At 46.8% G+C, this 15,301-nt stretch overlaps 1 protein-coding gene across 1 annotated transcript in view; it reads left to right on the top strand.

Moving 5' to 3' along the window:
* The window catches only part of LOC138665563 (elastase-1-like), a 170,298-nt gene that overhangs the window by 95,440 nt on the left and 59,557 nt on the right, over positions 1-15,301 (top strand). The window contains exon 5 of the mRNA XM_069753161.1: positions 10,198-10,361. Within this exon, the coding sequence (XP_069609262.1) occupies positions 10,198-10,361 (164 nt within the window). The remainder of the gene's footprint in view (positions 1-10,197; positions 10,362-15,301) is intronic.

Genomic DNA, 15,301 nt, shown 5'->3' with positions numbered 1-15,301 from the left:
GTGATGTCGCAGAGTATGTTCGGGCGTGTGTCTCTTGCGCCAAGAACAAGACTCCTCGGCAACGGCCAGCTGGTTTGCTTTATCCTCTGCCGGTGGCGGACAGGCCCTGGGAGATGGTCGGGATGGACTTTGTGGTGGGCTTACCCAAGTCTCGTAACTGCACCATTATCTGGGTGATCACCGACCATTTTTCCAAAATGGTGCACTTGGTGCCTCTTCCACGGCTACCTTCTGCACGGGCGTTGGCTGTCTTGTTCGTCAAGCATATCTTTCGCCTACACGGTATGCCAGACAAAATTGTTAGTGACCGGGGTCCCCAGTTTGCGTCTCGATTCTGGAAAGAGCTTTGTCGTCTACTCAGTATTGAGTTGAATCTCTCTTCGGCATATCATCCCGAGACGAATGGGTTGGTAGAGAGGGCCAACCAGACCTTGGTCACATATTTACGACATTTTGTTTCTGCCAGGCAGGATGACTGGGCATCCTTGCTACCATGGGCGGAGTTTGCACTTAACAATGCCGTAGCCGACTCCACCGGTCAGACTCCATTCCTCCTAAATTACGGTCAACATCCGCGTGTTCCTGTGCCCATGCCTGTGTCTTCTGCTGACTCCAGGGTGGCAGACTGGGCTGTGGAGGCACGGGACATTTGGGACCGCACGCAGGATGCCATTCGGGCCTCCAAGGAGAGAATGAGGTCCTCCGCCGATGTTCATCGGCGCCCCGCTCCGACCTTTGCTCCTGGCGACTTGGTGTGGCTCTCCGCCCGTAACATCAGGCTGCGAGTTGAGTCCACTAAGTTTGCTCCTCGCTACTTGGGTCCCTTCAAGGTTCTCGAACAGGTTAATCCTGTGGTCTACCGTTTGGCTCTTCCTCCACGCTTGGGTATCATCGACACCTTTCATGTGTCCCTCTTGAAACCCGTATACATGTCCCGGTTTTCCGAGTCATCTGCCGGGACATCGGGTTCGTCTACGGACGATTACGAGGTGAACGCTATTTTGGGGTGCAAGGTGGTACGCGGCAAAAAGTTCTATCTGGTGGATTGGAAGGGTTATGGCCCAGAGGACAGGTCATGGGAGCCTGCTGAAAACATTCGGGCCCCACAGCTCATTGCTGCCTTCGAGCGTAGCGAGGCCCAAGGAGGGGGGGTAATGTTAGGTCTCGAGTTCCCGCTTCTGCACAGGGGGAATCTCGAGCCATCTCCGCTGCGGTCTCCCATTCTTATCCAGCCGCAGTGGAGTCTGCTCAGCAGGGACGTCGGTCCCAGCGTCTTGCTCAGTCTCACTCTGTACAGAGAGTTACTGCTGCTTCTTCAGCTTCTGCCATTAAAGCCAGTGCTGGTCAGCAGCGAGCGGACTTCTCTGGGACTAAGTCCTTGTCTGCACACACTGAGCATGCCCAGGGCAAGATCTCCCGTTGGAGATCGAGGGTCATGTGCTCAGGCCCTGCAGCACATTCCATTGGTCCTCTTGGCAGGTCTTGGAAGGGCAAAGTTTCTGTGGCCACTTCCTGTGCTGCAACTATATAAACTGCGCATGACCGCACGGCCATGCGCTAGTGTACATTTGCATATGTGTGTTTGTTGTGAGTGCAAGTCGTCCTTGGATACCCCTTCCCTATTGAATGTCTGTTCGCGGAAGGTGTATGGTTGCTATCTAGCGCCCGACTTATCCTACAGCACGAATCACACATTACAGCGTCCAGTTGCTGTGACCGCCAGTACGGCGCCGTGCACTTCCTCTGGGCTTTCCTTACCCAAGCCTGGGTGGTTAGTGGCGTTCGTCAGTGCGGCACCGCATGCACTCTTGTGCCCTAATATTGTTATTTGGCTTCCTTACACACCCAGTTGCGGTGTTGTGCCAGCAAGGGTCTAATCGGGCTTCAATCCTAGTTGGGGTTGAGTTCGCTGACTACTTGCTCGCGCTCTGTGCGGTACCGCGATCCTGTGACGCAACAGGATCGCTTCCTTCACGCTGGGTGAAGTTTAACCCACGTGTGTATGCTTATGAGTACCGCCATATAGTCCGTCATTACTTGGCAGCAGGTTCCATCTCTGCACGGTGGACCCCGGGCTGCGAACGCACCATACTCTATCTGTCTTATTATTTGGTGCGTTCCGCTAGCCCTAACATCTCATTTTCACTTTGCGTTCAAAGATGCAGGCGGTAGATCTGCGTAAACAGACATGCGGCACATCTTTCCAGACCGCAGCATGTCTGTTTACAATACGGAGATGCTCCATCCCCACAGAGTAAATTTCCTATAGAATATCATTACATGCAGTAAAACCGCATCTATTAGTCACATACGTAATAATTGTCTAAGGGTCACTTCCGTATTTCTGTCTGTCCTTCTGTCTGTCTGTCTGTCACGGATATTCATTGGTCGCGGCCTCTGTCTGTCATGGAAATCCAAGTTGCTGATTGGTCGCGGCAAAACAGCCACGACCAATCAGTGACGGGCAGAGTCTGGAAGAAAATGGCCGTTCCTTACTCCCCGCAGTCAGTGCCCGGCGCCCGCATACTCCCCTCCTGTCACCGCTCACACAGGGTTAATGCCGGCAGTAACGGACCCCGTTATGCCACAGGTAACGCACTCCGTAACCGCCGCTATTAACCCTGTGTGTCCCTTTTTACTATTGATGCTGCCTCTGCGGCATCAATAGTAAAAAAATGTAATGTTAAAAATAATTTAAAAAAACAAAAAAACCTGCTATTCTCACCCTCCGTTGTCCGACGATACGCACGCGCCTGCCGCCATCTTCCGTTCTCACGAGACCGCTAAGTCATATGGGTAATTTCGCAATGCATCCTGGGAACGGAAGGTGGCGGCAGCCGCACGTGTATCGCCGGAGCTTCGGTGGATCCCAGGGGGTGAGTATATAACTATTTTTTATTCTAATTATTTTTTTAACAGGGATATGGTGTCTACACTGCTGTATACTACGTGGGCTGTGTTAGATACCGCGTGGCTGCTATATACTACATAGGCATAGTGTTATATACTATGTGGGCTGTGTTATGTACTGCGTGGGCTGTGCTATATATAACGTGCCCACTGTCATATACTGCGTGGGCAGTGTTATAAACTACGTGGCTGCTATATACTGCGTGGGCTGTGTTATATACTATGTGGCTGCTATATACTGCGTGGCCTGTGTTATATACTATGTCGCCTGTGTTATATACTATGTGGCTGCTATATACTGCATGGGCTGTTTTATATAGTACGTGGCTGTGTTATATACTACATAGGCACTGTTATATACTATGTGGGCTGTGTTATGTACTGCGTGAGCTGTGCTATATATTACATGGCCACTGTTATATACTGCGTGGGCAGTGTTATATACTACGTGGCTGCTATATACTGTGTGGGCAGTGTTATATACTACGTGGCTGCTATATACTGTGTGGGCTGTGCTATATATTACGTGGCCAGTGTTATATACTGCATGGCTGCTATATACTGCGTGGGCTGTGTTATATAGTACGTGGCTGTGTTATATACTACATAGGCACTGTTATATACTATGTGGGCTGTGTTATGTACAGCGTGAGCTGTGCTATATATTACGTGGCCACTGTTATATACTGCGTGGGCACTGTTATATACTACGTGGCTGCTATATACTGCGTGGGCAGTGTTATATACTACGTGGGCTGTGCTATATATTATGTGGCCAGTGTTATATACTGCATGGCCTGTGTTATATACTGCGTGGCTGCTATATACTGCGTGGGCTGTGTTACATAGTACGTGGCTGTGTTATATACTGCGTGGCCACTGTTATATATTGCGTGGCCTGTATTAACGCATCGGGTATTCTACAATATGTATGTATATAGCAGCCACATAGTATATAGCACAGGCCACGTAGTATTTGTCTGCTATATACTACATGGCTCCTATATACTACGTGGCCTGTGCTATATACTATGTGGCTGCTATATACATACATAAATACATATTCTAGAATACCCAATGTGTTAGAATTGGGCAACCATCTAGTACGTAATTACTGCGGGAACATAGCTTACTACGCATGTGTACTAATTTACATATGTTGAATCTTGTGTCACATCCGGAAGTACGTGTCGGGCCGGTATCACACTTCTGAGTGTGATGCGAGATACTCAGAGCTGTATACCTAGCCTTTACTGGCTATTAAAGTAGGGGGACCCAAAAAAATAATGACATGGGGTCCCCCTATAATTAATAACCAGCAAAGGCTAGGCAGATAGCTGTGGGCTGATATTAATAGCCTAGGATGGGACCATGGATATTGCCCCCCCAGCTACAAACACCAGCACTCAGCCGCCCTAGTTTGGGGGTTAATGTCACCTTTGTATTGTAAGGTGACATCAAGCCCATTAGTAATGGAGAGGTGTCAATAAAACACCTCTCCATTATTAATCCAACAGTTGTTACATGTTAAATAAAAACACAGCCAGAATAAAGTCTTTTAATGAAATAAAACACCACACGGTGTTCCCATCTTTATTGCTCTGCTAATTCCCTGAATCCCTCGATCTTCTGCAAAAGAAAAAACAACACAAATACTCCCTGTTCCGAGGTAGTCTGTTGTGATAAGGTAATTCAGTACCACAATGGACATAGAGGTCAGAGCACATACAGTGACCTGACAATAACCCAAAAACATAGAACGAGCTCTGAGACGTGGGAACTCTGCTGACCGCAATCCCTAATCCCAGGGCCGGCGTCAGCACCCGGCGTACCCGGGCAAATGCCGGGGCCCTGGCGAGATGGGGGGGCCCATTTACGGTGCGCAGCTGCAGCCGGAATACTCACCTCTGGGAGTCGGGACCGTCTGTCACCATGGATACGCAGCCAGAGTCACTTCCGGGCCGTGCCTGCTGCTGGGACTGAGTTTCACACAGCTGCCTGCAATACTCACCAGTCACCGCCGGCGCCGCCATCACCATGGATACGAGTCACTTCCGGGCCGGCGGCGGCGGTCGCTCTGTCCTGACACTTCCGGCTGCTGTAATCCACGCGTCCACCATCCAGGAGTCCAGCGGCAGCGCAGGTGCAGTGGCAGCGCCAAGAAGAAAGACGAGCGGAGCAGGAGGCAGGAGCAGCAGTCAGGTGCACGGACGGTGCACCCGGTCCCAGGCGCAGGCTGTGTCCCCAATGGAAACAACGGCGAGTGAGTGAGTCTTCCTCCAAGTTCATGGACCTGGTCCCAATGCATTGCGGGGATGGGGGGGTCTTTATGGCAGCCTGCTGTGAGCCAGGCCTGGTTGACTAGTCCTAGCCTAGACTGTCTATACTAAATGGCTGGCAGTCTGTGCGCTATATACTACGTGGGTTGTGCTATATACTGCGTCTGCGTGGGCTGTGCTATACACTACGTGAGCTGTGCTATATACTATGTAGCTGAGCAATATATTACGTGGCTGGGCAATATACTACGTGGCTTCGTTATATACTGCGTGAGCTGTGCTATATACTATTGAGCTGTGCTATATACTACGTGGGATGTGCTATATACTACGTAGCTGTGCAATATACTACGTAGCTGTGCAATATACTACGTGGCTGTGCTATATACTATGTGGCTGTCCTATATACTACATGGATGTGCTATATACTACGTGGCTTGGCAATATACTACGTGGCTCTGTTATATACTATGTGGGCTGTGTTATATACTACGTGGCCTGTGTTATATAATACGTGGGCTGGGCTATATACTGCGTGGGCTGGGCTATACACTGGGTGGGCTGTGCTATACACTGCGTGGGCTGTGCTATATAATACGTGGGCTGTGTTATACAGTGCGTGGGCTGTGCTATATACTACGTGGGCTGTGTTATACACTGCGTGGGCTGTGCTATATACTATGTGGGCTGTGTTATATACTACGTGGCTGTGCTATATACTACATGGCTGTGCTATATGCTACTTGGCTGTTATATGCTACATGGCTGTGCTATATGCTACGTGGGCTGTGTTATATGCTACGTGGGCTGTGTTATATGCTACCTGGCTGTGGTATATTTCTCTGCTGTATCTGTGCATCATGAATCGTGGTATGTGTTAAAGAGGGGGGCCCACTGAGGCTCTTTCGCCCGGGGCCCACAAAAACCTGGAGCCGGCCCTGCCTAATCCTCTCCAACCACACTAGAGGCAGCCGTGGATTGCGCCTAACGCTCCCTATGCAACTCGGCACAGCCTGAGAAACTAGCTAGCCTGAAGATAGAAAATAAGCCTACCTTGCCTCAGAGAAATACCCCAAAGGAAAAGGCAGCCCCCACATATAATGACTGTGAGTAAGATGAAAAAACAAACGTAGAGATGAAATAGATTTAGCAAAGTGAGGCCCGACTTTCTGAACAGAGCGAGGATAGGAAAGGTAACTTTGCGGTCAACACAAAACCCTACAAAAACCACGCAAAGGGGGCAAAAAGACCCTCCGTACCGAACTAACGGCACGGAGGTACACCCTCTGCGTCCCAGAGCTTCCAGCAAGCAGGAAAAAACAAATAGACAAGCTGGACAGAAAAAAACAGCAAACAAAATAGCAAAGCGGAACTTAGCTATGCAGAGCAGCAGGCCACAGGAATGATCCAGGAGGAAACAGGTCCAATACTAGAACATTGACTGGAGGCCAGGATCAAAGCACTAGGTGGAGTTAAATAGAGCAGCACCTAACGACTTCACCACATCACCTGAGGAAGGAAACTCAGAAGCCGCAGTACCACTTTCCTCCACCAACGGAAGCTCACAGAGAGAATCAGCCGAAGTACCACTTGTGACCACAGGAGGGAGCTCTGCCACAGAATTCACAACAGTAGTCCTTAATAACGAGTGTCCCACGACGAGTCCAGCTCTGCTACTTCTGGATGCCTGACATTGAGCACATGTCATCATTTTGCAAAAGGCAGTACAATCCATGTGGCATGGAAGCAATTGTGGTGAACTTGGACACGTGGGAGTTGAGTTTTCATGCAAACAGACAAGTAAATGCATGTTTCCCAGGCACATATATGGCTAACTGATGAAGCGATATAGGAAGAGGAAGACGAGTACGGAATTCCATTCTATTGGTCAAGGGTTGAATAATTGAGTTTAACATGCTAGACAAAAAATATAATGTAAAAAATGTAGGCTAAAATAAAATATGGGAATAACCAAGGTAAATTACATTAAACAGTGAAGGGAATTTGTGCTAAATAAGGCTATGTGCACACGTTCAGGGCTTTTTTGCATTTTTTCACGCTAAAAACGCTATAAAAACTCATTAAAAACGCATACATTATGCATTCTATCATTTAGAAAGCATTCTGCATGTTATGTGCACATGGATGCGTTTTTTTTCTGCGAAAAAAACGCTTTGAGGTAAAAAAAATGAGCATGTTCATTATTTTTGCGGATTTTCTGCATTTTTCCCGCAATTCTATGCATTTGGGAAAAAAACGCACCAAAAACGTGTAAAAAAAACGCGGAAAAAAACGCATGCGGATTTCTGGCAGAAATGTCAGGTTTTTGTCAGGAAAATTTCTGCCAGAAATCCTGACGTGTGCACATACCATTGGAGATGGTGGCTACTATGCTCCGCAGTTAATTACAAGGTGTGCATATCTGGTAGTAGTATTGCAGCACATAAGCTGGTGTCCTTTCCAATTGTTAAATTTTAAGTCTTTGGCTAATAATAGCATATGCACTTCAAGGTAATTTACCCTTGAATAAAGCAATATAAATCACCCTTGGATAACGAGATGCAATGCTTTAGAAGAGGCTGTTGTTACATATAATTAGCACTTAGTGCCTCTATAGTTCCTTTATTCAATCCAATGTCATGGTTACCATTAGGTGGTCAGTAATACTTTATCCTACAGTTGCACTTTTGCTATGGTAAATACCTGCTGATTTCCAGTATGTCAGTCCATGATCTAGTAGTTGATATCATGTGAACCCAATGCTTTATCCCCCTATAGCAGCGCTCCTGCCAGCTGTGCATGCATGAGGAGGGAGTTGGAATTGTCTACTGTCATTGTGGATACCTAAACATAACAATAACCAGGGTAATGTAAAATAAAAAAAACACGGCTAAGAATGTGGTAGCCACACACAACAGCATCACCACCTCTGGCACCAGTCATCTAGGCAGTAGTAGAACCAAACACACATCACAATTGGCCTCCTTTCCCACTAGCAAGCTTATTAGTGGGGAGCAAATGGAAGATGCATCATTTGTCTCAGTCAATGCATGATAATGTGACCACTGACAGTGACACCATCAGTTTGAGTCAATGTTTGGTATAGTCAGGGCCGGCTCCAGGTTTTTGTGGGCCCCGGGCGAAAGAGCCTCAGTGGGCCCCCCTCTTTAACACATACCACGATTCATGATGCACAGATACAGCAGAGAAATATACCACAGCCAGGTAGCATATAACACAGCCCACGTAGCATATAACACAGCCCACGTAGCATATAGCACAGCCATGTAGCGTATAACAGCCACGTAGCATATAGCACAGCCATGTAGTATATAGCACAGCCACGTAGTATATAACACAGCCCACATAGTATATAGCACAGCCCACGCAGTGTATAACACAGCCCATGTAGTATATAGCACAGCCCACGCACTGTATAACACAGCCCACGTATTATATAGCACAGCCCACGCAGTGTATAGCACAGCCCACCCAGTGTATAGCCCAGCCCACGCAGTATATAGCCCAGCCCACGTATTATATAACACAGGCCACGTAGTATATAACACAGCCCACATAGTATATAACAGAGCCATGTAGTATATTGCCAAGCCACGTAGTATATAGCACATCCATGTAGTATATAGGACAGCCACATAGTATATAGCACAGCCACGTAGTATATTGCACAGCTACGTAGTATATTGCACAGCTACGTAGTATATAGCACATCCCACGTAGTATATAGCACAGCTCAATAGTATATAGCACAGCTCACGCAGTATATAACGAAGCCACGTAGTATATTGCCCAGCCACGTAATATATTGCTCAGCTACGTAGTATATAGCACAGCTCACGTAGTGTATAGCACAGCCCACGCAGACGCAGTATATAGCACAACCCACGTAGTATATAGCGCACAGACTGCCAGCCATTTAGTATAGACAGTCTAGGCTAGGACTAGTCAACCAGGCCTGGCTCACAGCAGGCTGCCATAAAGATCCCCCCATCCCCGCAATGCATTGGGACCAGGTCCATGAACTTGGAGGAAGACTCACTCACTCGCCGTTGTTTCCATTGGGGACACAGCCTGCGCCTGGGACCGGGTGCACCGTCCGTGCACCTGACTGCTGCTCCTGCCTCCTGCTCCGCTCGTCTTTCTTCTTGGCGCTGCCACTGCACCTGCGCTGCCGCTGGACTCCTGGATGGTGGACGCGTGGATTACAGCAGCCGGAAGTGTCAGGACAGAGCGACCGCCGCCGCCGGCCCGGAAGTGACTCGTATCCATGGTGATGGCGGCGCCGGCGGTGACTGGTGAGTATTGCAGGCAGCTGTGTGAAACTCAGTCCCAGCAGCAGGCACGGCCCGGAAGTGACTCTGGCTGCGTATCCATGGTGACAGATGGTCCCGACTCCCAGAGGTGAGTATTCCGGCTGCAGCTGCGCACCGTAAATGGGCCCCCCCATCTCGCCAGGGCCCCGGCATTTGCCCGGGTACGCCGGGTGCTGACGCCGGCCCTGGGTATAGTTCTCTGCCACCCTAACATGGCTGTTGCATTTCCTCCCTCAGCTGTTATAAAAGCTGTTATAAAATGACCTTTCCTTATTGATTGGACAATACCATGTGGTCACTCACGATACAAGCAATCTTCTGTAATGTGTAAGATGGAGGCGGGTAATCTTTTGGTGATTCACTCGAATTACAAATTTTTCAAATTCATCAGGACATTTCCTAAAATTTGATATAAATTTGATTTGTATCGAATCGATTTGCTTATTTCTAGCTTCCAAGTAAGCAGCTGCTTCACTATTCCATATAACTGCCATTCAAGATAACCTGTTTTTTCAGGCATTGTTCTTTTAGGCATTTTGTTGTGTTTGCCTACAACGCACTGGTACTAATAATGGTACTGTAATCTCATGATGGTTTGTCCTGCTTGTTAGACTACATCAATGGGGAACTTCATCTTATATCATTTCTATATGTTTTGGATTTTTTTTATCAAGGTGGAAAAGAGAACTTTACGCTGTCAGAAGTTTTGAACCAAGCCAAGCTGCCAATTATTGATACAAAAACATGCAAACAGAAAAAATTCTGGGGTGAAAGGGTTCGGGAGTCAATGATCTGTGCTGGATTTCGAGACATTGGAGGATCCCCTGCTGCCTGCCAGGTAATTAACACATCATAGATTCTTAGTTGTTAAAATGTACCTGTCATTTGATTGGTAATTTTATAAAAGATGAAAATGCTGCTGAGTGCATGTTAGGCTAGATTCACACATATAAAGTGCAGTCTGCTGGTTTTGTTGGCTTCACAAGAAAAAAAAAGGATTCCTGAGTCAACTAAGTCACTTTGGATACTGCCTGGCCTCCATCCTGGCAGTGTATATATTTTTCAGACAAAAGAATAGCAGTCCACATTTTTTTGCATGCATGAAAAAGATGATCACTGGACCAAGGCCAAACAATGTACACAGTGACTCCGTCGGCTTCACTGAATTGAATGACTCTTTCTGGGTTTCGATCAGAGTCTTGTTATTCAGGGATTCCAACAGAAATCCTGGCACAGTGTTCAGGGGAGAGCACAAGGTATGAGAACCTAATCTTGTGTCTTTTGCCATTTTTATGCTGCCTTGTGGTTTTGAATACCTCGCCCCACTGTTTGATCATCTAGCAGAGCAGCATTACTTGCAGTTCTCTCATGCGTATTGAGTGTTTATTCTGCTAGCTGAGCATGCCAACAGAATGTCCTCCAACTTTTTTCCCATTAATTTCCACAATGCACTGCTAATGTACAATGAAAACGTAAGGTGGCAAGTGCGGTACATGTGAGGAAAAATGTAATAACCTAGGCTGGGATGAAGAGAAAACAGGAAAACAGAAATGCTAATATCCATAGGTAACAAGAAGGAAAATGGAAAATGAGGAGAGTGAGGTTTCACCCACAGAAGATGTTGAGGAGGAGAGCAGGGGACAAAAGAGGTGCAGATATGATTTGAACTAACAGGTAAATGAATATCATTGAAAGGCTGATCCTAGTATGATAAAAAAAAGTCCAGCAGTTCACAACCAATTCCGATACACAGTATTACTGCTGCACGGAGAGAACAGACTTGTATCTACCTTTTTGTCTCTAACTGTACGCAGGTCACTTTTGATATTGGCTCCGGCACTGAGCCCACATGTTTTCCAGCACATGTCCACTGTTTTGAACCGCTGACATGCGCCTCTAACAGCCGTGGGTGGAATTGCGATCCACCAGCGGCTGATAACCCGTTAGATGCCACTGTCAAACTCTGACAGCAGAATTTAACATGAGCTTCCGGCAAAGGCTGCGGAAATCAGCCCATCAGCGCCCATGTCACATGATCGAGGGTCGCCAGTGGGTTGGCATGACAACCAGATGTCTCCAGCAGACATCCATGGTTGTCACTGCCGGATTCCTACAAGCGCCTGTATGTAGCAGAGGCAATCGGGTTATGGCAGCTTCTAGTCTCCCATGAGACTATTGAAGCATGCCAAAAGTAAAAAAAAAAAAAAGAAAATTTAAATATTAAAAAAATAAAACATATATAAAAGTTCAAAACACCCTTTTTTCCCCATTAAAAAAATAAAACAATTTAAAAAAATCAAACATACACACACTGTATTTGGTATCGCCGCGTTCAGAATCGCCCGATCTATCAATATAAAAAAAGAACTAACCCGATCTTTAAACAACGTGACAAGAAAAAAAGTCAAAACACCAGAATTACTTTTTTTGGTCACCACAACATTGCCCCCCTCCTAGGCTAATAACATTAGTCCTCAGTGGCCCCAGAAATGCCGTATCAATAAGATGCTTCAAATCTGGCGCTTAACCTCATGCTTCCCACTTGCCCTGGTGTGGTGGCAAGTGAGTTAATAGGGTTGGAGTTGATGTCAGTTGTTTTATGGACACTGACATCAAGCTCAAAGGATAGTAATGGAGAGGCGCCTGTAAGACGCACCCATTTCTATCCTCATATTAAGATTATAATAAAACACCCCAACAACTTTTACCTATTTATTACTGTAAAATTCAAAATAAAAAACGCCATGTATCTCATCTGTCTGATGATAATTCATTTATCAAAAGCCATAATGCATCTCTGCTTCATCTGGATGCCTTGCTGAACGGTGGCATAATGCGACGGTTCAGTCTTGCATCCAGGAGACACTGAGCTGAGCATCAGAGTGCAGCTTCAGTGGCCTGCGGTGATGTCATTGAGGTTACTGAAGCTGCAGTTCCCACAGGCAGCTCATTGCAGAAATTTCTCATTGCTGCTCATTTCTGGAAAACACCCATAGAGTCAAAATCATATGTTTTAAAATTCTGTGAAGCACCTGTGAGTTCAAGATGCTCACCACACCTCTAGATAAATTCCTTGAGGGGCGTAGTTTCCAAAATGGAGTAATTTGTGGGGGGGTTCCATTGTTTAAGCATATCAGGGGTTCTGCAAACTGGACATTACTTCCACTATCTTTCTAGCAAATTAGGGCTGCAAAAGTCAGTTCTCCTTCCCTTGCGAGCCCTGCTGTGCGCCCAAACATAAATCACCAAATGTCCCAAAAATCACATAGGGCACTTCAACAAACGCTATGACAACAAAAGTCCCATAACAATCACAATGGGGCCAAGAAGAGATCCCACAAATAAAGGATAAAAATATTTTTATTATCAATAAATATAATATAAAAAGAACAGTTGATATATTCAAGAGTAACCGTACTAAGGGACGCCACAGAACAAAATAGATATTGGTATTAAGCATACAGCAGCCAACTGCATAATACACATGCTAATGGATAACAAAAAGATCGTATATCGATAATGCTGAACATATACCAAATAAATCTAAATCGATGAGAAGATCAGGAGCATATCCATATACCCAGGACCCTAAACAAATGGATCCAGACAAAATATCCAAACCATCCCAATATAATGGGCTTAATATAATGGGCATAACCAGCCTCAATATACCAGGGAGGTAAGACTGGTTAATGGAGGGTATATTACCTGCTGCAGAGCTTCACTGGGCGTCCCCTCACCCCGACGCGCGTTTCGCCACCAGCTTCTTCCGGGGGCGTCTCTATTTATTTTGTCTGGATCCATTCGTTTAGGGTCCTGGGTATATGGATATGCTGCTGATCTTCTCATCGATTTAGATTTAGTTGGTATATGTTCAGCATTATCGATATAGGATCTTTTTGTTATCCATTAGCATGTGTATTATGCAGTTGGCTGCTGTATGCTTAATACCAATATCTATTTTGTTCTGTGGCGTTCCTTAGTACGGTTACTCTTGAATATATCAACTGTTCTTTTTATATTACCGTATATACTCCAGTATAAGCCGACCCAAGTATAAGCCGACCCCCCTAATTTTGCCACAAAAAACTGGGAAAACTTATTGACTCGAGTATAAGCGTAGGGTGGAAAATGTAGCAGCTACAGGTGAATTTCAAAAATAAAAATAGATGCTCCATACCATTCATTATTGCCCCATAAGATGCTCCATATAAAGCTGTGCCACATATAATGCTCTGCACCGTTCATTATTGCCCCATAGCTGTGCCATATAGTGCTCTGCGCCGTTCAATATTGACCCATAGCTGTGCCATATAGTGCTCTGCACCGTTCATTCTTGCCCCATAACTGTGCCATATAGTGCTCTGCACCGTTCATTCTTGCCCCATAGCTGTGCCATATAGTGCTCTGCACTGTTCATTCTTGCCCCATAACTGTGCCATATAATGCTCTGCACCGTTCTTTCTTGCCCCATAGATGTGCCATATAGTGCTCTCCACTGTTCATTCTTGCCCCATAACTGTGCCAGATAGTGCTCTGCACCATTCATTTTTGCCCCATAACTGTGCCATATAGTGCTCTGCACCGTTCTTTCTTGCCCCATAGCTGTGCCATATAGTGCTCTGCACCGTTCTTTCTTGCCCCATAGCTGTGCCATTAGTGCTCTGCACCGTTCTTTCTTGCCCCATAGCTGTGCCATATGGTGCTCTGCACCGTTCTTTCTTGCCCCATAGCTGTGCCATATAGTGCTCTGCACCGTTCTTTCTTGCCCCATAGCTGTGCCATATAGTGCTCTGCACCGTTCTTTCTTGCCCCATAGCTGTGCCATATAGTGCTCTGCACCGTTCTTTCTTGCCCCATAGCTGTGCCATATAGTGCTCTGCACCGTTCATTTTTGCCCCATAGATGCTCCATATAAATCTGTGCCATTGCTGCTGCTGCAATAATAAAAAAAAAAAAGCCATACTCACCTCTCTTGATTGCAGCTCCCGGCGTCTCGTTCCGGCGTCTCGTCCCGGCGTCTCTCTGCACTGACTGATGAGGCAGAGGGCGCCGCGCACACTATATGCGTCATCACACTCTCTGACCTGAACAGTCAGAGCGCAGAGACGCCGGGAAGACGGAGCGGCGCCCGGCGGCTGGAACGGGGACAGGTGAATATAATACTCACCTAGTCCTGCCGCTCCTGACACTGCCCCTGCCTGTCACACTGTCCCCGGGTGCCGCAGCTCTTCCCGTCAGCGGTCACTGGCACCGCTCAGAGGAATGAATATGTGGCTCCACCCCTATGGGAGTGGAGTCCATATTCATGAGTTTAATGAGCGGTCCCACGTGACCGCTGAAGAGGGGAAGAGCTGCAGCACCCGGAGACCGTGGGACGGCAGGGGGAACGTCAGGAGCGCCGGGACTAGGTGAGTATGCCTCAGCGCTCTCTCCCCCTCACCCGCCGACCCTGCCACCCACCGTGACTCGAGTATAAGCCGAGAGGGGCACTTTCAGCCCAAAAATTTGTGCTGAAAATCTCGGCTTATACTCGAGTATATACGGTATATTTATTGATAATAAAAATATTTTTAGCCTTTATTTGTGGGATCTCTTCTTGGCCCCATTGTGATTGTTATGGGACTTTTGTTGTCATGTGCGCCCAAACAGTAGTTTTTACCCACATATGAGGTATCAGCATACTCAGGAGAAATCACAAACAGATTTTGAGCTCCATTTTCTCCTATTACCTTTGTGAAAAGGAAACATTTGGGACTAAATCAACACTTTTGTGGG

This window comes from Ranitomeya imitator, chromosome 2, assembly GCF_032444005.1.
Source record: "Ranitomeya imitator isolate aRanImi1 chromosome 2, aRanImi1.pri, whole genome shotgun sequence".
NCBI lineage: Eukaryota > Metazoa > Chordata > Amphibia > Anura > Dendrobatidae > Ranitomeya > Ranitomeya imitator.
The sequence above is the reverse complement of the archived record's forward strand: the minus strand, read 5'-3'. Positions and strand labels throughout refer to the sequence as shown.